The sequence below is a fragment of the Geotrypetes seraphini genome, chromosome 13 (genome assembly GCF_902459505.1).
Source record: "Geotrypetes seraphini chromosome 13, aGeoSer1.1, whole genome shotgun sequence".
Lineage (NCBI taxonomy): Eukaryota > Metazoa > Chordata > Amphibia > Gymnophiona > Dermophiidae > Geotrypetes > Geotrypetes seraphini.
Window position 1 is genome coordinate 82,144,259 of NC_047096.1, and position 22,575 is coordinate 82,166,833.

The following is a 22,575-nucleotide window of genomic DNA, read 5'->3' on the forward strand; positions in this document are numbered from 1 at the left end:
AATGTAACGTGCTTAAAGACTAGTATAGAAATATATTACTATTTCACCCAGTAGAACTCTTCCTTTTTTACCTCTACCCAAATATATTAGTTTTAAAATTGGGGTTTCTTGGCCTGCTTTGTAACCTGCTAAGTGAAAAGACGAGTCCTTCATATTTTAATGGAGCTTGTGATTTTGCTGCTTGCATGATTTTCAATAGATGTTGGTAACGCAGCACTTTGATCACGATTGGTCAGGGAAACTTGCTTGAAGGTACTTTCACATACGGAGTGCGATGCGCTCTCTCTATTTCCAACTCTTTTTCAAAGGTGTCATTAAGGATTGAAGGAATAAAGGTTTCCAAAAAACTTCAACATGTTCTGCCCTTCTCTGCCTTCTGGCACATTGTTTTGCCGAGCTCAATGGTTGGTGTCAAGTTCCTGCTCTTGCGTGATAAGACGCTTCATTTGTGTACGAATGGAATTGATGTTTTCTTCAGTAACGTCTGTTCTGGCTTCTAGTGTGGTAATCCTTTGTTTAAATTAATGTAATTTCTTTGAGGCATATTTACATTCATATGTTATATATATATTATCTTTGCATTTATCTATTTGTATTGTATTAGTCCATTTAATAAAAATGACATTAAGTAAATTAGATACTTCGTTGTTTAAAGTAGAAAGTTCTTCTCGAATCGTCAATGTGTCTTCTTTAGTTTCTTTCATGATATCTTTTAAGGCCTCGATCTCCTCGAGCACATCAGCCTTGCTTCCTTTCTCCGACTCTGGTAGCGGTTTTAGATGGCAATTGTGGCTCAGGATTTTGCCATTTCCCGGTTTTATTTGCAGCCATCAGGAGTCAGAGGTTAATATTCACGATGCTGAAGTTTAAATCTTGGATTCAAGCTTAAAGAATGTAATTTAGATTGATTCTGGGAGAGAGCCGATTTTCAGGCTGCTATCCTCATTGGGCTCACTAGCCCCCCTCCCCCGAGATAGCAGATTTAAACTTGGAGATATGTAAAGGATATAAATATCTATAAGGTACCATAACCCCCTGCTCGATTAAATTAGCAGAAATAGATAGTTTATAGGTATTAACATGGATTATATCCCAATCCTGAGGAAATAAGGGTGCTCCCAAATCCTGTTCCCATTTCAGTTGATATAGAGATTTCCTTTTAACATTATCAGAGAGCATAGCATAGTAATGAGTAATAAGCTTTTGTTGCCCAGGAATTCTTCCCCTGAAGTGAGTGGTAACTGCAACCAACCCTTAATAGGATCCAAGTTATTTATAATTTGATATATCAACCATCTACGTGTATCTGGTCGGTTTCCAATGCTAAAAGTATAAAAAAGAAATTAAGAGCGAGGTAGAAAATAAAATGAAGACTAGGACATTAACATAAATGGACACAAGAAGAGTTAGGGGTGGGGGAACGTTAATGATTACATCGTATAACATAAAAATATGGGGTGGTACGAGGGGAGGGGTAATAACAGTGTGGAAAGGAGAGGTCGCTTTGTTGAAGCAGTTCTTATGAAAAGCGTGCAGTTGAAGAGAGGGGTTTTATCTTGTGCTTTGGTATGCATCTTGAAATAAAAAGGTTTTGAATTTAATCGAGACAATTTTCGTGATGGAGATATAAGAAGGCATGGCATTCCAGAGTGCAGGGGCTGTAGCAGAGAAGATTGTAGAATTGTGTAGGATGAGAAAACAATAAATGTTCACTTGAAAATATATATAAAAATCCGAGGACGGGAGTGAAAATTGTGAACGTAATTGAGAAAAAGATTTCAAAACACCCACCCCCTTCATATAAATCACCCAAACAAGAGATAACCTTAAGTATCCAAGTATATTCATTGTGGGCATCATGAAAACCTGAATGGCAGATGGTCCCTGAGGACTGGGTTGAAAACCAATGCTCTAGAGAATAATTCAAATGAAAGGCCAGTGCAAGAATAAGGTTTATGGCTTATATTGCTTGATAAATCTTTAGCTCTGCCCTCCACCCATGTAATTGTGCCTAACCACTCTCCCCCTGACATTTGACAGTTAAACTAAATGGTTTCCGCGAAGTGCTTGTGACCTGGATTGGCCACTGTGGAAACAGGATATTGGGCTGGATGAACCACTGGTCTACCCAGTATGACTATTTTTATGTTCTTTGTTTTGTATATATTTATATAAGAAGGCCACATTTCAAAAGCTGTTTATCTAGGTAAACAGGCTAATTAAAAATTGCCCACCATCCTTCTGGGTACAAATGTTCATTGATGTTTCTTTTCATTTGTGTGACTGTTAGGATTTCTATCTTTTCACCTCCCGCCACACCCTCAGAATCTGCTGCCTGGACCAGTGGTTCCCAACTCTGTCCTGGGATGGGACAGGATAACCCTAATCAATATGCATGAGAGAGATTTGCATATAATGGAGGTGACAGGTATGCAAATCTGTTCCATGCATATTCATTAGGGTTATCCCAAAAACCCGACTGGCTGGTGGTCCTCCAGGACGGGATTGGGAACCACTGGCCTAAACGACTGCATAGTTTGCCTAATGTTTAAGCCAGCCCTGTCCAGCTGCTTCAGTGACTCAGTTGCTTGCCTTTGGTGTCATTTTCTTTGAAATAAAAACAAATATATAGGCTGAATGTTTTCCTTTTTCTTTTTCTCTGCCCAGAGAGCCTGTTCTTTCTTCATCTTTGTCCTGCTCTTCTCTCTCACCCTGGCCTCTGAGAACATACCAGCCTGCTGTCGTGAAAGAACATGTTCGTGCCGTGTGTATGACCTGCTTCATGGCTACAGCAATCACGCTGCTGGCATCCTGACCCTAGGCAAGAGAAAACCTGACATCCCAGCTTTTCAGAGCCGTCTCTACCGCTTGCTCCATGGTACAGGGAACCACGCCGCAGGCATTCTTACCATGGGGAAACGGGCCAATAAAGAAGAGGCTGATCAAATGCTGGACCTCCCTGCCAGGAAAAGTGGATGTCTTGCTTTACAAATGGACCCCCACTTGAGCTCAGAAAGCCAAGCAAATTTAGCCCTCTGCTCTCCAGAGATTGAACAAGCATGTCAGGGACAATTCACTAAGAACTGTGGCACATGGAAAAATCCAGTATAAAACATCTACAAAAACCTGAATACAAACTTTCTGGAAAGGACTTTCTAGTGCATGGGGAGGAAGCCTCTATTTCCAAGGCTGATGCCCCCTAAGCCAATCTTCAGCTGCATCCCCCATAATTAACTTTCATGCTCTTAGACCCTGCCAAGATTTTCATTTTATATCTGTACCTAATTCTCTACTTTTACATACACTTAGGGGCCCTTTTACAAAGCCATAGTAGCAAGTCCCAGTGCAACAAATATGCTGCAGCCCTTCATTTCATATGGGTTGCATAGTATTTGCCACACCTGTACTCTCTACCATGGCTTTGTAAAAGGGGCCCTTAATGAGAACAAATTTCAAAACCTTTCACCCAAGAAAATGGCAGTTTGAAAATTGTCCACTCTTTCTGTGCTTATTTTTCTTTGAGTTGGGGTGAATGTGCTGCCCTCCAGAAGCCGTCACCCTAGGTGACGGCCAAGTTTGTTCTAATAAGCTGGCCCCATGGAAAGGGGATACCAGATTCTGTGAGAGCTTAAGGCATTCTTTACAGAGCAGACTCTCTTTTTCTAGTGGGCTCATAATCTAACTTTCTTTGTTTCTGGGGCAATGGAAGGTTAAGTGATTCACCCAGGGTCACAAGGAGATGCAGTGGGAATTGAACCTAGTTCCCCAGGATCAAAGCCTGTATACTAAGGGACTCCACTCAAGACAGTGTACATGAAACACCTGTAAGCCTATTGACATGGTGTCATTCAGGTACAGTTGCAAAACAGAGAGTCCTAGTGGGATTTGAACCTGGGCCCCTTGGTTTACAGTTAGCTGCACCAACCACTAGGTTGACCCTCTGCTCTGCGTAGAAGGCTGTGTGGCAATGTTCTAATAATTCTGCTAGACAGATGTCCCTGTCCCTTGTTTTCTCTATTCAAAATATGGGTATTTCCAGCACATGGACATCCATCTCACATATTTAACAGACTGTATCCTGTTTGAAAATACTTGTGAGATGGACGCCCATTTGTGACATTCTGATAATGTAAGGAGATACCCATAAACTCTAAATGCTAACAGATTGTCAGATAACAACAGCTTTAACTCTCAGACCCTCACAATGATATTTTTAATAGGGAGATAAAGAAAGCAAAAAAATATTATTTTCTATGGAAAATAAGAATTCCAACTAAACAACTATTTTCTATAGTATCAGCTTTAAAAAGGGGGGAGTCTAATAATAGAACTAGAATAATGCCAGAGGCAGATGTGCTAGTTGATTTTTTTTCTCTCAAAAATTTTACTTTTACGGTCAAGGGGAAAAAATTGAACATCAAATAATGTTGAGTTAGATAGGGATGAATCAAAGGAGGATAGTATAAAAATAGGAAATTCAAACTGGTCAACTTTTCAACTGCCTATGTTGACAAAACTAGAGAAACTTTTGAGTAAAATGCATGTTACTTTTTGTGAGTTAGATCCCTTCCCGTCACGATGACTATCGGCTTTGGCTTTAAATATGATACATAACAGTTTAAATAAGGGTGAAGTCCCAGTATGCTGTAAAAAGGCAGTTATTAAACATATTTTGAAGAACAAAGATCAAGATATATTTAATCCAGCTAGTTATAGGCCAGTTTCAAATCTTTGCTTTTTAGCAAAACTGACAGAGCGGATAGTTTTAGAGTAATTGGTCTCTTATATCGAGTCAACAAAGGTTCTAAATCCAAGACAGGCAGGATTTCAAACTATACACAGTGCTGACACGGTTTTAGCAGGTTTCCTTAGTGAGTTCACTCTATCTTAGATCTCGGGAACTTCGCTATCTTTAGATCTGAGCTCAGCATTTGATCTAGTTGACCATGAACTTCTATTGAGATTGCTCCATGAGACAGGTTTAATAAGAGTGGTTTGCAGCCTTTCTCCGGGATCGTACTTTTAGAGTAGTTACGGATGGGTCAACATCCAGTGATAGATTATTGGACTTTGAGGGTACCACAAGGCTCAGCCCTTTCATCTATTATGTTTAATATATTTTTGAGTCCCCTTGAAAGACAAATTCAGGGATTAGAATCAATACATATATCTATTCAGATGATATTTTGTTGGTATATGATTTATCCCCTTCAACATTAGATCTGAACCCTCTTTTAGATGGTTTGGATAGAATGGTTGGGGGAACATGGACTAGTATTGAATATGTTGTATTTCCGGTGGCAAGATAACACCACAACTAGATCTTTCACTACACCATCAGAATATAGGGATAATAGATAGTTTTAAATATTTGGGAATTATAATTGACTGTCATTTGAATTTTGAGAGGCAGATTTCATCTACAGTTGCAAAGGGATTTGGGGCATTGAGACAACTTAGAGCTATTCGAGATTTCCTGGGTGAGAAATCGTTACATACTTTAATCCATGCTTTTGTTCTAAATTGGATTATGGCAACTTGGTATATGCGGGAATAACAGTTGGGCAACTGAAACATTTACAAATAGTACAAAAGGCGGCAATTTGGCTGTTAGGTTGCACACACATCTATGATCATGTAACTATTATATTTGAAATTCCACTGGTTACCAATGGAATTTAGAATTAAATTTAAAATTCTGATGCTGGCACATAGGGCATTATTTGAGTTACAACCATTATATCTTTCTAATCTAGTGTTATTTTACACACCTAGTCGATTGTTGAGGTCTTTAAATGACAATAGAGTAGATGTTCCCCATATCTCAAAGGCTCACCTTGCCTCAACCAATATTGTGGAACAACTTACCAGTAGAGTTAAGGAAGGAAGAATCATTTCAAAATTTTAAGAGACATCTAAAAGCACATTTCTTTTTCAAATGGCTCTCTTTAATTGAATAATGGAATAGGGACCGCAATTTGCCTTAATTTGTATTAATTTGTACTGATTCATGTTGATTTGGATTTATTTATTTCACATAACAGTTTTAGTGAATATATTTTAGAAATGTTAATTTCTTTGATGCTCTCAAGCTCTGCCAGTGACGGATCTGTGAAGTGTGCTGTGCCAGGAGTTGTATTAAGACCTGCACTAAAATATGACAGTTTGCTATGCCGCTTCAGAGACTTTTCTATATCTTAAATTTGTTTTATTTTATTTTAAAAATTTTTATCTTCTTTCATTATTTCTATTTCTTTGATTTTTGATCTTGGAAATGTATTATATGTTGTTATTACATATTTTTAGTGTATCAGGTACTTTAGCTAGATTGTGAGCCTTCGGGACAGATAGGGTCGTTTTTCTCAAGTACCTAATTTAATTTTAGTTTGATACTTTGTAAACCGCTTAGGTCAGTAAAATGCAGGAGCGGTATATCAAATCTTATATAAACAAACATGATATATACATATAGCTTCCCAGCATGATGTAATCAGTAAAGTTGAAAAGTGGCAGATGGATGGAGGAATGAAGGATAGGCACCTGTGTATGCGAAACCTCCTGAGAAAAAGTACATGATTTTTTTCCCTACATTTCCACATGCAGAATTTGAAAACAAGCTCGTCAGTGCTGTAGACTAGATGGCTTTGCTCTGATGTGCCCACTTTGAACTGGATACATAGATATTTGTGAGATTGTTTTTGTATTGCATGTTTGCATAGAAAATTCCTTTTTCTGGCTGCTTTTTCTAAACTAGTCAATATTAAGTAAAAATATGGTCATAATATCAAAATGTACATTGGTTACTTGTGTTCTGTGATCATCTCTGTCAATACTGTAAATTTGCTGCAACTATAATCTAACTGTACCACAAAATGCTAGAGAAGTGGTGGGCTGTGTGTGTATATGGTCTGGTGGGGAGGGATTTATGTGCCAATTTAAGGAAATTACCCCTGGAGGTAGTGCCTAGTTCGTTCCAGTTCCGTAAGGGTGAGTGTTAGCAGCCTGATTACTGGAGAGATGTGGGATTAATGACTTTTTCTCAACCAGTTCTTCTTTGTTTGCTCAGTACATATCATTGTCCTTGCCCTCTTTCATACATAAAATTGTGAGGATGTATTTATTTAATGCTGTTTTGAAGAAATTCACTCAAAGTGGTGTACAGTAAGAATATGCTGAATGCTACTTGTTTTAATTTGTATTGTGCTGATAGCGTATAAACAGAGGTGAAATATATACATTAGTAAAAAAAAAAAAAAAAAAAAAAAAACAACCCAAAATATAAACAAATACAAACACACTTATAACAGCACTGAAATTTGAATAAGCGAGATTATAATACAATTTCAGCATAATACTTATTAAACAACTAATAAGAACACATTAGAACATTGAAATAACAGATATGATGCTAATGTTTTTCTATAATACAGCTTTTCCTATAGCCAAGGGGCCAAGTGCAGATATTAGATGGAAACAAGATTCCACTGAGATAAACAGATGGGGGCTAAACTCAAGGCAAATTAAGGAACTGATATAGTTACAGTGTGTATAGCAAGCTAGTCTTGGTGCAGAATGAGTGTCTAGTCAGTCAACCTATGTATTAAAGGCTTGGGTGAAGAGCCAGGGTTTCACCTGCTTCCTTGAGTAAGGTTACCAGACATCTGGATTTCCCCGAACATGTCCTCCTTTTTGGGGTCCGGACAGCTTTTCAAAACCCATCACTTCGTCCAGGTTTTGAAAAGCTTCCTCAAAATCGCATCGGGCAGGAGGGCATCTGCACATGCATGGATGCCACACAATTACATCATGTGCGTGTGTGTGACATCATCATGTGACATCCCCACAAGTGCAGATGCCCTCTTGCCTGATGAGAACAGGAAACGGGGGGAGGGACTGGGGCATAACGGGGCAGGGGTGGGTCTAGGGGTCCATTTTACTTAAGTAAAATCTGGTAAACCTAGTCTGGAGTAGACGTGTAGCCCCTCAGAGTAAATTCCAGAGCGTGGGGGCTACTCCTCAGAAGGCTTACTGGCAGGTATTACATCATACAATTTCTTTTGGTGAAGGTACAGATTGTGATACTCCTCGAGAGGACTTCAGAGGTCTGTAGACAGAAATGGAGAACTGAAGCCTTGGATGGTTCATCCTATTTTCAAAGATCAGAATATTGGGAGTCAAGGGGACAAAGGGGGCTGCTGTGGGGTTCATATCTGGCTCTAAATTTTCAGGTCAGGCCGATCTAGTCCTGATTTTAATACAACTGCTTACAGGGACCTTAGCAATTGCGGGGCCCTGTGCAGACAGGTTTGATAGGGCCCCTGTGTAGACAAGTTTAGTGCCCTCTACCCCCATGTAAGATTTCAAATGAAGCACCACCATGGCCTGCTGTCTGCCCCCTTTCTGAACCCCACCCTCCCTTGAATTTCCCCCACAGGTGGCAGCAGTGATTCACCTGTACTTTTGGGGGGTCCTGCAGTGCTGTTTTCTGTGGCATCCTGCCCCCTCTGAGATGCTACAGAAGGAAGGTGGATTTGGGGGCGTTACTTTAGCACTGATTTTCAGTACCAGGCTCATAACTTTAGCCAAGAAATGGCAGGCCTACATTAATGAACATAACTTTTACTAAATGAAGATGAATTTTCAGCTGAAATGTTATGCTCCTAAGTGCGGTTGAAAATAGGGTACATATTTAGGAGGCTAATTTAGGAGCTCAGCATTTTCTGATTATTGAACCTTTAGATTTTGTGTGTAGACTAATGAAAAGAATCCCTGAGCCCGGTAGTTAAAACGGCTCATATTGGACTCTTGATGGGTTTCATCTTTTCAAAGTCTGTTCCTTTGATGGCTTTTAGTGGCTTCATATCTATGTGACTGGGCACTGTGAGACCTCTGATAAATCTACTTATATCAGTATATATATTTACTGATTGCTCTAAGCAAGTCTTGGGCCCTGTCAAAATATATTTTAATATGTATTTTTTAAATTTACAAATTCAAGCAGGTGCTTGTGAAAGAAAAGTCGGATTTATCTAGAAATAAGTCAAAGTCAATAAATCTCTTATGTCCACTAGAGCAGAAAAAAATTCAAGAGAAAATAATCAGAAAAATGACAAATCAAACCCTCAAAAGCTCTGCAAAGATGAAAGAACAAACTCTGATAGGAAACAGTCAACTACTGGCAAAACTTTATCCAAACAAGTATCTAGGTTCATAATCCAAATGGAAGCAAGCAAAGCACAACCAGAAGAAAATGGTATTATTAATACACAAGTAGAAAAACGAGTAGCGTTCACAAGACTGGAGAACCCCCTATTCCAGTTAAATTGATACAACTTTTCCCTCAAGAAAAATTCTTACTCCTTATTTCAATTTTCTAGTAATAAACAGAGCTACAATCCCCTCTCCTGCTCCATCGAAATTAAATTCTTTCTTACTCTTCAGTCGTCTTTTCACTGGGTCTCCCCTTCACTTCCATTTGGCAACTGTCACTGCCGTAGGAGCGCGTCTTGGGGCGGGAAGTCGGGCGAGCCCCAAAGCGGTTGCCGCATCGCTCCTCACCTTCGCCAGCGGCGCCTCAGCGCAACTGCCGTTTGCTCAAAAGTGGCGCGCGGCCGCCCGCCTGAAGCTTTCCCGCTGAAGTAATCCGCCCAGGCGGAAACAGGAAGTTGTCAGAGGGAAGCTTCGGGCCGGGCAGCCGCGCGCCAATTTTGAGCAAACGGCAGTTGCGCTGAGGCGCCGCTGGCAAAGGAAACATCGAAGGTGAGGGGAAATGAGAAGAGAGACCCGAAAAACCACAAGAGATAGAGAGGTCAGAAGATGGATGCCAAACCAATGTTGGGGGGGGGGGAGGGAGGGAGAGGCAGACAATTTCTGGAAGGGGCATAGAAAGAGAGCAGACAGTGGATGAAAGGAAGGGAATGACAAGATGAGGAAAGCAGAAACTAAACAACAAAAGGCAGAACAAAATTCTATTTATTTGGTTGTATTTTTTTCCTTTAGGAGCTGTGTTGATCAACCTTTATAAACAGAAATGGAAATAGTTTTCAGAGACCAAATCCCCCTTGTTCAGGTCAGGACAGGATATTGTAACTTTACTGACCTGAGCAAAGAGATTTTCACCTCTGAAAGCTAATTGACCAGTGGTTCCCAAACCTGTCCTGGGGGACCCCCAGCCAGTCAGGTTTCAAGATATATGCATGAGAGAGATTTGCGTAGCTGTCACTTCCATTATATGCAAATCTCTCTCATGCATATTCATTAGGGATATCTTGACAGGTTTGGGAACCACTGTATTAGACCAATAAAACGGTATCTTATTTTCCATTTTTTGTTTTATTTTTATTTGTTATTTCTCTTCGCTCAAATATACATCTACTGTCTTTATATTTTGTACAATATAATAGATATGAAGAAAAAATTTTAAAAAATTTAAATTGAATCAGGTTGAGCAGACTGAATGGACCATTCGGGTCTTTATCTGCCGTCATCTACTATGTTACTATGTATCACTGTTTCTGTGCTATTGCATTGTATGCAGAGTCTGGCTTCTTGGTGGTTCAGTTTAACTTTTGTCGACATATTTCTATTTTTACTTTGTGATTACTTATTCCATATTGGGCGAGGGTATGTACGAAAGACATGTTTTTTGTTAGCATTGATTGTGAGGGGTTGATCTGTTCTAATCTGGCTTGGGTTTATTTTACATTGGGTATATTGATGTTCTAGTACTCGCTACAGTGTGTAAGATGCTGCCTTTTCCTAGGTACACTCATGTGCGACTTGTGGAGTATTACCAAAAATCATGTTCTTTATAGAGAGGAGGGGATGCTAAAAAATGATCATCCCTAGGTGTCATATATGCTAGGTTTGCCACTGGGGGAATATGTTAGCTTTGGGATATGTGCATCACAAATGTTTGTATTGTGTCCAATGGCTTACCAGATAACTGATGGGGGAGTGAGGATGGGCAGTGGCCCTGAACCCAAAGTGGGTGGGCATTCAATTTTCTTCCTACCATGCCTCCTTCTCAAATGCAAAATATAAATACAGGCAGTCCCCGTGTTAAGAATGAGTTACATTTTTAAAACTGTTCTTAAGTCGGATTTGTATCTAACTCAGAACGTGTAGATTTAAAATTTCTTGCTGCTTATCTCTGCTCCCAGCTGACAAAAGGGCCAACTGTCCCTACTGGTGTTCCCTCTAAGATACAGCATGTACAACCACACAATGTTCTTAATGTGGCCATGCATCATTCCTGAATCTGCTAAAGTGTAGGAGTCTATGCCATTAGAAATATTGTTCAATGACATCAAATGAAGCCGCAACCACGTTCTTAAGTACGAGTCATACAAGTCGGGCATCTGTAACTCGTGGACTGCCTATACCTAAGTTGGTGGGTTTCCCAAAACCCTGCCAGCTGAAAATATTTTTCTCCAGTCCAGCTCTGCTAGCTGCAGAGCTTGGGAGATTTCTGGCTGCCAGACTGGAGGAGGTGGTCTTCAACTGGCAGGGTTTTGGGATCTCCACCATCCAGAGCAAGAGAGGCGGCTAAATTTTGGTGGACCTGGGCCTTGTGTGTTCAGTAAGAAAGAAAGTGCATATCTGATTTTATTTCTCCAGTATTGTAATACTTGCTGAGTTTAATTTCTTGGGGTTCCCAGTTCCATTTTTATTTGTGGTCTCTTGTTCTGTGTTGGTCTGTATTTTGTGTGTGAAAAAGTCATTTAAAGTTGTTTTATGTGTGGTATTAATGGGATGTAGGGATATTAGGGGTAGGGTGCAGAGAGGAGAAGGGATCAGGGGCCCCCTCCTTAATTTCTGCCCTGGGCCCCAGCATGTCTAAAACCGGCCTTGTGCACAGGCGGAAGGACGGCCTGATTTGTGTAGCAGAGGTGGGGAGAGTTCACTGCGCCATGCTGCCTCTCCTGGGGAGGCCGCCATCACTGTCTGAAAAAAAAAAAAAAAAAAAAAAAAGCTGAGTTGCTGGTTTGCCCTCCATCAGCGGGCACCCCTGACAAGTTTGTGCCCTAGGCACGTGCCTACTGGCCCTACCCGTTAATCTGACCCTGCCTGTATGTTGCTCTGCTAGGCTTTCCTATACCAGGTGCTGATGTTCTGCAGACAGGTACATGTACATTTGTTATTTTGATCTTTGTGGGTGTGAGGGGATCTGTGAGCACTGAGGGGTGTCTTACCTTGATGCATGCAGTGGTCATCTGGTCAGTTTGGACACTTAGACCCTCCTAAAACAGGTCCAGATCCAAACATACAAGTTCTATCCAGGATGTCTTGCAAAATGTTTGATTATCGCTGCAAGTCCTCCATGTCTAACCTTCCCTTGAGACTGCCCAAAGCCCGCCCATAACATGCCTCCCACCATGCCCATCTCATGCTCTCAACATACAGAGGTTATAACACCTTGCTAGATGTAGAGAAAGACGATTTTGATCGGTACTAGGACATTTTGACAATTAGGATGCTTTTTGGACATCTATGTTTTTAGATTATGGACCCCCAAGTCTTGTTAACCATCCCTTTTCTAGTAATTCGTAGCATGTTTGATTTTTTTTTTGGCCACTACACATTGGGTGGAAGGTTTCACTGTATTGTCTATAATGACATCCAGATCCTTTTCTTGGGCGCTAACTCCCAAGGTGGACCCTAGCATCCGGTAACTGTGATTTGGGTTATTCTTCCCAATGTGCATCACTTTGCATTTGTCCACATTAAATTTCATCTGCCACCTGGACACCCAGTCTTCTAATTTCCCAAGGTCTGCCTGCAATTTTTCAAAATCCTATTTTCTATCCAATAACCTGAAAGGCATTAATATTCAAACAAACTTCTTTTAGAGACATAGAGATGGTAGGACTAGAGTAGTGGTCTCCAACCTTTTTTGCACTAGGGACTGGTTTCATACAAGACAATTTTTCCATGGACTGGAAGGGATTCAAGCGCATAATCAGTAAAGTATATAATCTAATAATTATTACATATATAATGTAAATGTAATCATTAAATTTTGTATTATGCACTTTATTTCTACTATTATTACCATGTGCAGCATCTCTCCTTGTATCACCTCTATCCAACACCATGCCACTTCTCTCCCTCCATTGCCCCAACCACATCCAACATTCCTCCCTCCCTCCCATGGCTAACCCAGAAGCCTTCCCTCTGAGCAACTTTTTTTTCCCTCCCAAAGTCTGATCCTAGTATTCTTCTCACCTTCTCCACCTCGAGGCCCCTATTGCATCCCTTTCCATCCATCCCACTGCTCCCTCTCTACCACCACATCCAACATTTCCCCTTCTCATCTCTCTTTTCCTCATGCATCTGTATCTCTCTCGTCTCTCTCCCTATGCCCAATTCTCTTTCTTCATTTCCTCATGTGCACCTCCCTCTCAGACACCCATGCCCAACAATTCTCCCTTTCTATTCCCTCACTTATTTTACTTGTGGCATTCTACCTTGCAGGTGCACCTTGATTATGTTATGTTATAGCACAGCTGGTTTTAAGAAAGGTTTGGACAATTTCCTGGAGGAAAAGTCCATAGTCTGTTATTGAGAAAGACATGGGGGAAGCTACTGCTTGCCCTGGATTGGTAGCATGGAATGTTGCTACGCTGTGGGTTTTTGCCTGGTACTATGGACCTGGATTGGCCACTGTGAGGGCTTGATGGACCATTGGTCTGACCCAGTAAGGCTATTTTATGTTCTTATGCACTAGAACGGGTGTTAAAAAACAGGTAGTGGCTAAAGGTCTCACTTTGTTCCTGTATTTCCCCTGTGTTTTGTTACATTTCAGGGGAAACAATATACAGTATCTATTTTGAGTCTTTGCAACTTGAGAAACTTTTGGAGGAAAATGGAGGTTGAAGTAATCTGGGTTGTGGATATAAGATTAGCTAAGGTCCAGACAATGTCAAGATAAATATCTTGTTTGTTTCCTTTTTGGTTCTTCTCTTCCCTTGATGTGGGTTTAAGAATTTAAATTAAGCCTGTACTTTAATATTGATATATTTCTATGTGTTTTTTTTTGTTTTGATTATGAGAAATGTAAATTTCAGAAAAGCAAAAACATATAAATTAATCCCACAATTAATTTTCAATAAAATTTTTAATTATTGCCAACCCCTAGTGATAATGGATTTCTGCTCTTCTGGCCCTGAACTAGATTGTAGGAAACTGAATGATTGAGGTCTGGATGGATCTATGGGAAATGAGTGACATTGCTCAAAAGTCAATAAAAAAATTCACCAAAGATTCACTATTATTTATTCAGCAAACTGTATTACATCCAAAAAAAGAAACATCTTTGAACATACCTGCATACCCAATATATTTAAATGTGTGCATATTTGAAACCAAACATACTGTACAATTCAATTTTGCCACTGTTTTATTTGCTCACAACTTCTGACTACAGCTACCATATAAAACAGCAAACTGCCAGACTAATAAACCACTGAATAAGGCCACCAAATGTCAATGTTTTCTGTGCTTCTCTTGTCCTTTACTGAGCAGATGTAATGCATCAGAATATTCTGGAAGGTCACCTGTTCTTTGCTACAGTAGAAGGACTGAGCTATTGTAGCCAAGCTGGCCCTGGAGGAAGCTGGATCCTTTGTGGACCATGATATTTTTTGTAGAGAAAACAGAATAATTATCTAGACATGCTGATATACCTAAGTTTATGAGAACAACCAGGAAGGGATAAATTTGTGCAATCAAAACTCATGTATATGGATAATTTTTGTGTGTTGGTCCTATTCAACACAGGAGTTGCCCAGTACACAGATTCTCAAACCAGTCCTTAAGACACAACCAGCCAATCAGGTTGCCCAATATGATTGAGATAGATTTGCAAGCACTCTACATCTATTGTATGCAAATTTATCTCATGCATATTCATTGTGGGTATCTTAAAAACCTGATTGGCTCTGTTGGTCCCAAGGATTGGGTTGAGAATCACTGGCCTACTAGAAATCAGGGCTCAGATCCTGCTCCTCCTTGTGACTTTGGGCAGGCCACTTCACTAACCATTTTAGACTGTAAGTGCTTCTAGTTGGGGACTGATTGTAGTGGATTATTATCACCACTCTACACTGCTGCATTCATAGGAATGTAGCCTTCCAAGAACACCTGTAATGCAAGTATTCTTTTACACCAGGGGTGTCAAAGTCCCTCCTCGAGGGCACAATCCTGTCGGGTTTTCAGGATTTCCCCAATTAATATTGTCACAAGCCCGACTCCCGCTCCGGCCTTGTGCCAGGTTTAGTCTTAGAATTCTGCTTGCACTTCATTTCCCATAGTACAGTCTGGGAAAACAGGGTTATGCCCCTTTAAGGGTGTCCATTTTGGAATTGCCAGCTAAACAGGCTGTGAGGCAGTCAGAGCTGAACAGAGACCATCCCCCGCGCAGGGCTGGACGTGGCTCTGCAGCATTTAGAGCTGGGAAGCTCAGTCAAGTAGGTAGCCCAGGGAAGCTCCTATGCTGAAGGAGCCTCCACTGTCCCAGTAGCCAGAGGACGTAGAAATGCAGACACCCAAGGCAGGAGAGGATTTTCTAGAGGACAATTTGCCTGAAGCCATGGAATGGAATGCCCTGCCTGAGCTACCACTTTCAGAAGAAATGGAAGTGAGTTGAACTGACTGTTGGCTTTTTGCCAAGAGGTTTGGGTTTTTTTTCTCTTTCTACAAGAGTTTTGTTTGTGTTTGCTGGGGTAACTGCTTGCTTCTGAGGAAGTTTTTTGGCTGAGAGTTCTACTAGGATGTTGGTGAACTGGTTGGGACTTTTGGAAGGAGAAACCTGCCAGTGAGTTGGGTTTTTTTTCCTTCTGTTTCAAGATGGCTGCCGCTGTAGGCAGGAGCTCTGCTACAGTTAAGCAGAAGTAAGACTAATGTTACCTGGACAGTTTGTTTGGTCTTCATTGGAGCTTTAGAGACCTTAAAATTGGGGCAGGATTTGCCCATCATCTCTGTGGAGGGATTTGTGAGTTATTGCATTTTGTTTTGGCAAACTGCCAATTTGGTAAATCCACCAACCTTGTGCTCCTTGGAGCATTGAGAGGAGTGGAAATCCTCAATGCCTGAGATAAAATGTTTTTTTTTTTCTTTTGATTGAAGAACTGAATAATGATGATGTTGTGATTCATGCTTTTGCTGGTTGCTGGAAAATTAGCTGGACTTACCTGGGACATGAACTGAGCACACAGGGGGTTTACCAGACGAGGCTGGTGAGATAAATTTTGTTTTTGCTGTTTTTTTTGTTGGTTGTACTTCAGGACCCATTTTGTTTTGCATTCTCATACTAACTTGAATGCCAAATAAATTCTATTTGATTTTTGAAAGCTTACCTATTGTGGACCATTCTGACTATTATAAGCTAGGTAAGCCCACCAATACAGGGACTTCCTCCTACTTGGGGAAGCACGCCGGGGCCGTATCAGTGGCATGTTCTCATCCCTGCTGTCCCCTAAGGGACGGCCACGCTACAATATGCATGATATCTATATGCATGCACTGCTTTCATTGTATGCTAATAGATCTCATGCATATTCATTGGGGAAATCCTGAAAATCCGACTGGATTGCAGCCCTCGGGGAGGGACTTTGGCACCCCTGTTTTACACTGTTGTTTCTGCTTGCACAATTCAAAGATCACCCTACTAATTTCCTCTTCATTGGCCAAAGGACAAGTCGCTTTTAAGTCCATTTGATGCAGTACCACAGGTATTCTGAGAAACATCCGTTATACTTGTGCAAAACTCATCTGCAACCCTGTATTTATTATTGATGCCTAACCTATGCAAGGCTCTGAAGATAAGATTTAAAGCTGGGTAAAAATATGTATTGGAATGTACTTGGAGACATTTATTTGAAATTACAGATTATTGTGAGTCTCGAGTTTAGTATTTTGAAATTGTTTATCATCTTGATTATAACCTATGCAAGGCGCACAAACGATATTTTTATCCGGTGAACTGCTAATGCTTTATATGTATTCAAGTGCCCTCCAGAGTACAACAGAATAATGCACTCTAATTTCCTGTGTCACAAAGTCTGATCACTGGAATATTATGGAACTTCTTGAGCATTAACATACTGGATATTGCCCAGACCATACACATATGTTACATATGGATCAAAATCAGGGGTGCACGTTCCATAGGTTGGGTTTTTTTTTCATTTTAAACCAGGAAAGGCAAAATTTAGGGAACCACTCTGGTGTTTTACACATAGTGATAGGGATATGAATGTGCACTGTATAGGGATGGAAATCCCACAACCATTTGGAAAGTTTTTACCCAGAGCTGCCAAGTGATCGGGTTAAAAAAAAAAGGCAATTTTTGGCCTGGCCTTGTTTTTGAACTGCATGCAGATGCATTGGGAGATTTGTAATCTAATGCTGAACATTCAGGAAAGAAGTAGAGGTGGAACTTTGGGACACAGGATCTCAGGTTCTCTTAAATTAGGAGTGGGCAACCTCAGTCCATGAGGGCCGCAAATGAATTGGGTTTTCAAGATTTTCTCCATTGTATGCAAATATATCTTATGCATATTCACTGTGGAAATCCTGATTGGATTGTGGCTCTTAAGGACCAAGTTTACCCATTCCTCTTGTGCATCATCACAGTTCAGGATGTTTAAACAGGCTGACTGGATTTCACCCAAACTGAAAACTATGCATCTTATAAAGAAAGGCAGTAGGTTTCTGGATCATACATTCTTTCTTGTTAAAAAAATCCATACAGTACAAAAGAATACATTTTCAAAATTCTCTGAATATACCTATAGAAAACAAAACAAGCACAGTTTATCAAAATAAAACAAAATGTATACTTGGTCCTTTTCCTTACCATGTGTTAGAAAACCCCCTGAAGTTCTATTCTCAATAATGTATTTTTGGGTTTTTTACTTTGTAGAAGAAAGATGTATGGCTTTCTAACTTTCACTGTGTATGATGCCTTTCAAGACGAGTCTATCATATTCATAATAAAGAGAGAGAAACACTGATACTGTATTGTTAAAATTAGAGATTTAGCCAACTGGATGCTGTTATCACCTTGTATATAAAATCCATTTATATTGGTTGGTAAAAGTATTTTAAGTACAAGGTTTTTACACCATAGCTAATGGGTACACGGGGGAGTGTGGCACAGTGGTTAAAGCTACAGCCTCAACACCCTGAGGTTGTGGGTTCAAACCCACACTGTTCCTTGTGACCCTGGCCATGTCACCAAATCCCCCCATTGCCCCAGGTACATTAGATAGATTGTGAGCCCACTGGGATAGACAAGGAAAAATGTTTGAGTACCTGAATAAATTTATGTAAACCATTTTGAGCTCCCATAGCAGGGCCCTTAGGCCTTAGCCCCCGCCTCCCTTGCATTCCAGGATGGAAGGAGAAGGCATGCTATTTTGAAGAAGCGGGCCTGTCAGTCAGAGGGAGTAGGCATCCTTCCGGCCAAACGTTGTGCCAAGGGTATTGTGGAGAGAGTTGGAATCCCTCCTGCCGGGGGTGTCAGGAGTTTGTTTGATTGGGGAAGGGGGGGGGTGATAGCAGTGGCAGGAGTGAGCGGGCATCCCTCCTACCAATTTTGTGGGGGGCCAGGCAGCAGCAGATGAGGAGGTGTCAGCAGGAGGGGCAACATTTCCCTCTGCTGCTCTCCCTGCCAGTCAATCAGTTGATCAGGGAAGGGAGAGCAGCTTTGACAGAAGGGAGGAGCTGTGCTTAGCGTTTTGCTCTTCTGGACTAAGCATAGTTCCTCCCACTCTTTACCAGTGATTCTCCACACAAATAACGTGCATATAATTTGCATGCTATTATGCTGAGAATTGTCTGTAAAATAAAAATTGTTACCACTATGGCCACTACATTGACTTGCTGGATTTTACCAGTGAGTTTTAAGAATCTTCCTCTCAGGCAACAGCATCACCCACCCCACAACATGCCATTCCCTCCTACCATCTCTGGGTAGCTGCAGCATTCCTATGGGACAGAGCTTCCAGTGGTATACTTGGGTGGGTTGGGAGGGGGCTACAGCCTGAAGGGGGATGCAATTGCAAACTCTAGGCTACAGGCACTAGAGACCCACTGTGCACCACTAAGATTACTCAGTGTCAGGAGGGAGATTTTAGGCCAGTCCTGGATTTCCGAAAGTCCCAACTAGATGCATTATGAGACTTGCAGCACTGATTGCAATGGATAGAATCATGGACTACAAATACCACACTGCATTGGGATATGAATTCAAAAGTGGGACTAGTCTCTCTCCTAGAACTTGGTAACTTGGCAGCTCTGCATTCCCCTGTCTTCCCAATGTCCCCTTCAACACTCAGAGGACAGCTTTATATCAACTCAGCCTTGGCTAAATCCACAACCTCTCTTTTGTTTTCTTGTGCTTCGATCAGGCTGTTTTGGTACCGTTCTCCACTTCCTTATGTGCCCAGAGCTCCTTGTGCTGCTTGCGCCCAAAGCCTTCATCATAGTTCCCTTTACTCTTGAAGAGCTGCTGGAAGTGCGGCTTGCAGTAGAATTCACCATGGAGGGCAGCGTAACTTCCTAGACTGGGAAGGAAACAAGGCCAGAGCCAAAATCAAGAAAGCAAACAGCACAGAGCAGGATGACATGGCCTAGATCAGGGGTTCTTGAACCAGTCCTGGGAGCACATCCAGCCACAATGAATATGCATGAGATAGATTTGTATACTAAAGAGACATTGCACTCCTTGTGGATAACCTGAAATCCTGACTGGCTGGGTGTTTCCCAGCTCTGTCCCAGAGGCACACCTATCCAGTCAGGTTTTTATGATTATCACAATTGATACACAAACTATATTTGCATGTAATGGGCCTCCAATGCATGCAAATCCAGCTCATGTATATTTGTGGTGGAAATCCTTAAAATCTTGATTGGCTAAGAGTGCCCCAAGGCTAGAAAATGCTGCTAGCAAAGCAATTCATGTAAGCAACATGAAGCTTATTGGTTATACTCTTTCCTGACTAGTAAATCCAGTCCTTGTTATATCTTTGTGGCATACAGGAGCTTGTGCTCAAAGACAAGCAATCTCCAGTTACTGAGTACACCAATCCAGCTGGGATTTCAAGATATCCTGAAGGAACATGCAGAAGACAGACCTACATTAAATCTATCTTTTGCATAGTCCTTCAAGATTTCCTAAAAATCTGGATTGTATTATAAGCACTAGACCCTGCTCCTACAAAGAGTGTCTATAAAACAAAATGCAAAAAGCCAGTAACCACAATCAAAATGCATGAGACAAATTTACATGTAAATTCATTGTGGGTATTGACAAAGCAGCTGTCACAAGCCCCAGGAAGGAAGGAAGACTAAACTAAACTAAAACTTAACCTTATATACCGGGTCTTCAACCAAAGGAAGCTCAATGCGGTTAATAATAAATTAAAAAAATAAAGTGAACTGAAATACAAGAGAGTTAGTTTTCAAAATGTTTAGCGAATAAAAAGTTTTTAGAAGTTTACAGAAGAGTTGGAAGGAACTGGGACACCTCAAAATTAGGGGAAGTTCATTCCATAATTGGGGAAATTTAAACGCCAGAGAGCTGCTAAAATTCTTAACTCCTTGAATTCCTTTCCTAGAAGGAAGAGAAAGTTTAAATCAATGAATGCCTCTCGCATATGAAAATCTATAAACATTCCATAGCAGAGGAAGAAGAGGAACAAATATAGCATGTAAAATCTTTAAAATAATACATAAACACTTAAACTGAATTCTAAAATAAACTGGGAGCCAATGGAGGGAGAAAAGCAAAGGAGTCACATGGTTGAATTTGCTCTTTCCACAGATCAACTTCGCGGCGGTATTCTGAATCAATTGTAGTCTTTGAAAGCAGTTCTTAGTGATGCCAAGATAAATGGCGTTACAATAATCTAACCGGGATAATATAATAGATTGGACCAAAACAGAAAAATGACGTTGATGGAAAAGAGATCTGACCTTCCTCAACATTCGTAAGCTGAAAAAACATTTCTTAACCAGAGTTTATTTGATCCTTAAAAGAACGAGAAGAATCAAAAAGTATTCCCAAAATCTTAGAAGAGAACTCAATTTGTAGGGAGGCTCTAGAATCCAAAAGTACAGTGGAAGAAAGATGATCCAATTTTGGGCCTAACCAAAGAAGTTTAGTTTTAGTTGTATTTAGCTTAATCGGGACCACGTTTGAAGTTTAGAGATACAGTGATTTATTTTAAAAGTTAAATTGGTAATATTTGGCTCAATCTCAATCAGTATAAAAATATCATCCGCATAAGTAAAAAGCGTTTCCCACACTGACAGCTTATAAATATTCAAAGTTGTCATATAAAGATTGAACAAAATTGGGGAAAACGGAGAGCCCTGGGGAATTCCGCAAGGAGGTTGCCAGGAATTAGAAATATTACCATCAATATTAATTAGAAATATTACCATCAATAAGATCGGGACAATAAAAATTTAGAAAACCAAAGAAGAACACCCTAAGACCGATATCTGAAAGTAATTGGAGCAAAATGTCATGATGTACTACATAAAACACTGCGGACAAATCAAACTGAAGCAAAATTGAACATTTATTTTGAAGTCGTAGTTGTTGGATTTTAGAAAGAAGAGAGATCAATAAAGTTTCGGTACTAAAATTAGAACGAAACCCATATTGAAAAGGTTGAAGTAATGAAAATTTCTCCAGATAATTGGTAAGTTGACCCACTACAACTGATTCTAACAATTTTGTCAACAATGGTATCTTAGGTATAAAGGAGTCTAGATCTGATTTTTTTTCAAAAGGGGAAGGAGAGTTATTTGCCCCATATATTGCGTAAAGTATCCATTTTCCAGTGAATAATTTAATAAAATGGTCAACCAAGTTATAACCTGAGAAGGAATATTGAAAAAAAGATAAGATGGAAAGGGTCCGATAAACATTTACACTTTCTCAACTTTTCACATAATTTGGATACTTGGTATTCAGAAACTGGGTCAAAAGACACCAGTAACGATCAACTGGTATCTCCAGTGTAGAATTATTTGAATGAGAGGAGAGATGTCCAATATTTTCTGCAGGAAAAGATTGCCTATTGAGATAAATTTTGTCTTGAAAAAAACAAGCTAAGACATCCGCAGAAGGAGATAAAGATTGCTCAGACTTTAAGTCAGAATTAGTCAAAGTATGCCAGAGTTTAAAAAAGAATACTACTCTGATTATTAGACTTAGCTATTTTGCCTCCATAATAGGTTTTTCTCGCTTTCCTAAGTTCAAAATTATATTTTCTAATAAATAATAATAACAGTTTATATACCGAAAGACCGTGAAGTTCTATGTGGTTTACAAAGATTAAAAGATGGTACAAATTGATTGAACTTAACAGGGTGGAAGCTAGTGATTAACAGCTCAAGGGATCAGTTATTGAGGAGAAGGAGTTGTACAGGTCAGCTGCCTAGATACTTCAGGAACAGATATGTTTTTAGGCGTTTCCTGAATTCTCCATAAGTAGTAGGCATAAGCAATTGTTCTAGATCTTTACCCCATAATGCTGCCTGATGTGAGAAAAGGTG

General features: G+C 40.3%; 1 protein-coding gene and 1 long non-coding RNA gene across 2 annotated transcripts in view; one reads left to right on the forward strand and one right to left on the reverse strand.

Annotated features, from left to right (window-relative positions):
• The first annotated feature begins 9,675 nt into the window (after window positions 1-9,675).
• LOC117347536 overlaps window positions 9,676-22,575 on the forward strand; it is a 72,307-nt gene continuing 59,407 nt past the window's right edge. The window contains exon 1 of the long non-coding RNA XR_004536809.1: window positions 9,676-9,759. This is a non-coding gene — a long non-coding RNA (uncharacterized LOC117347536). The remainder of the gene's footprint in view (window positions 9,760-22,575) is intronic.
• The window catches only part of LIMD2 (LIM domain containing 2), a 50,529-nt gene continuing 42,214 nt past the window's right edge, over window positions 14,261-22,575 (reverse strand). The window contains exon 5 of the mRNA XM_033918621.1: window positions 14,261-19,571. Coding sequence (XP_033774512.1) covers window positions 19,412-19,571 — 160 coding nt within the window. The 3' untranslated portion in view covers window positions 14,261-19,411. The remainder of the gene's footprint in view (window positions 19,572-22,575) is intronic.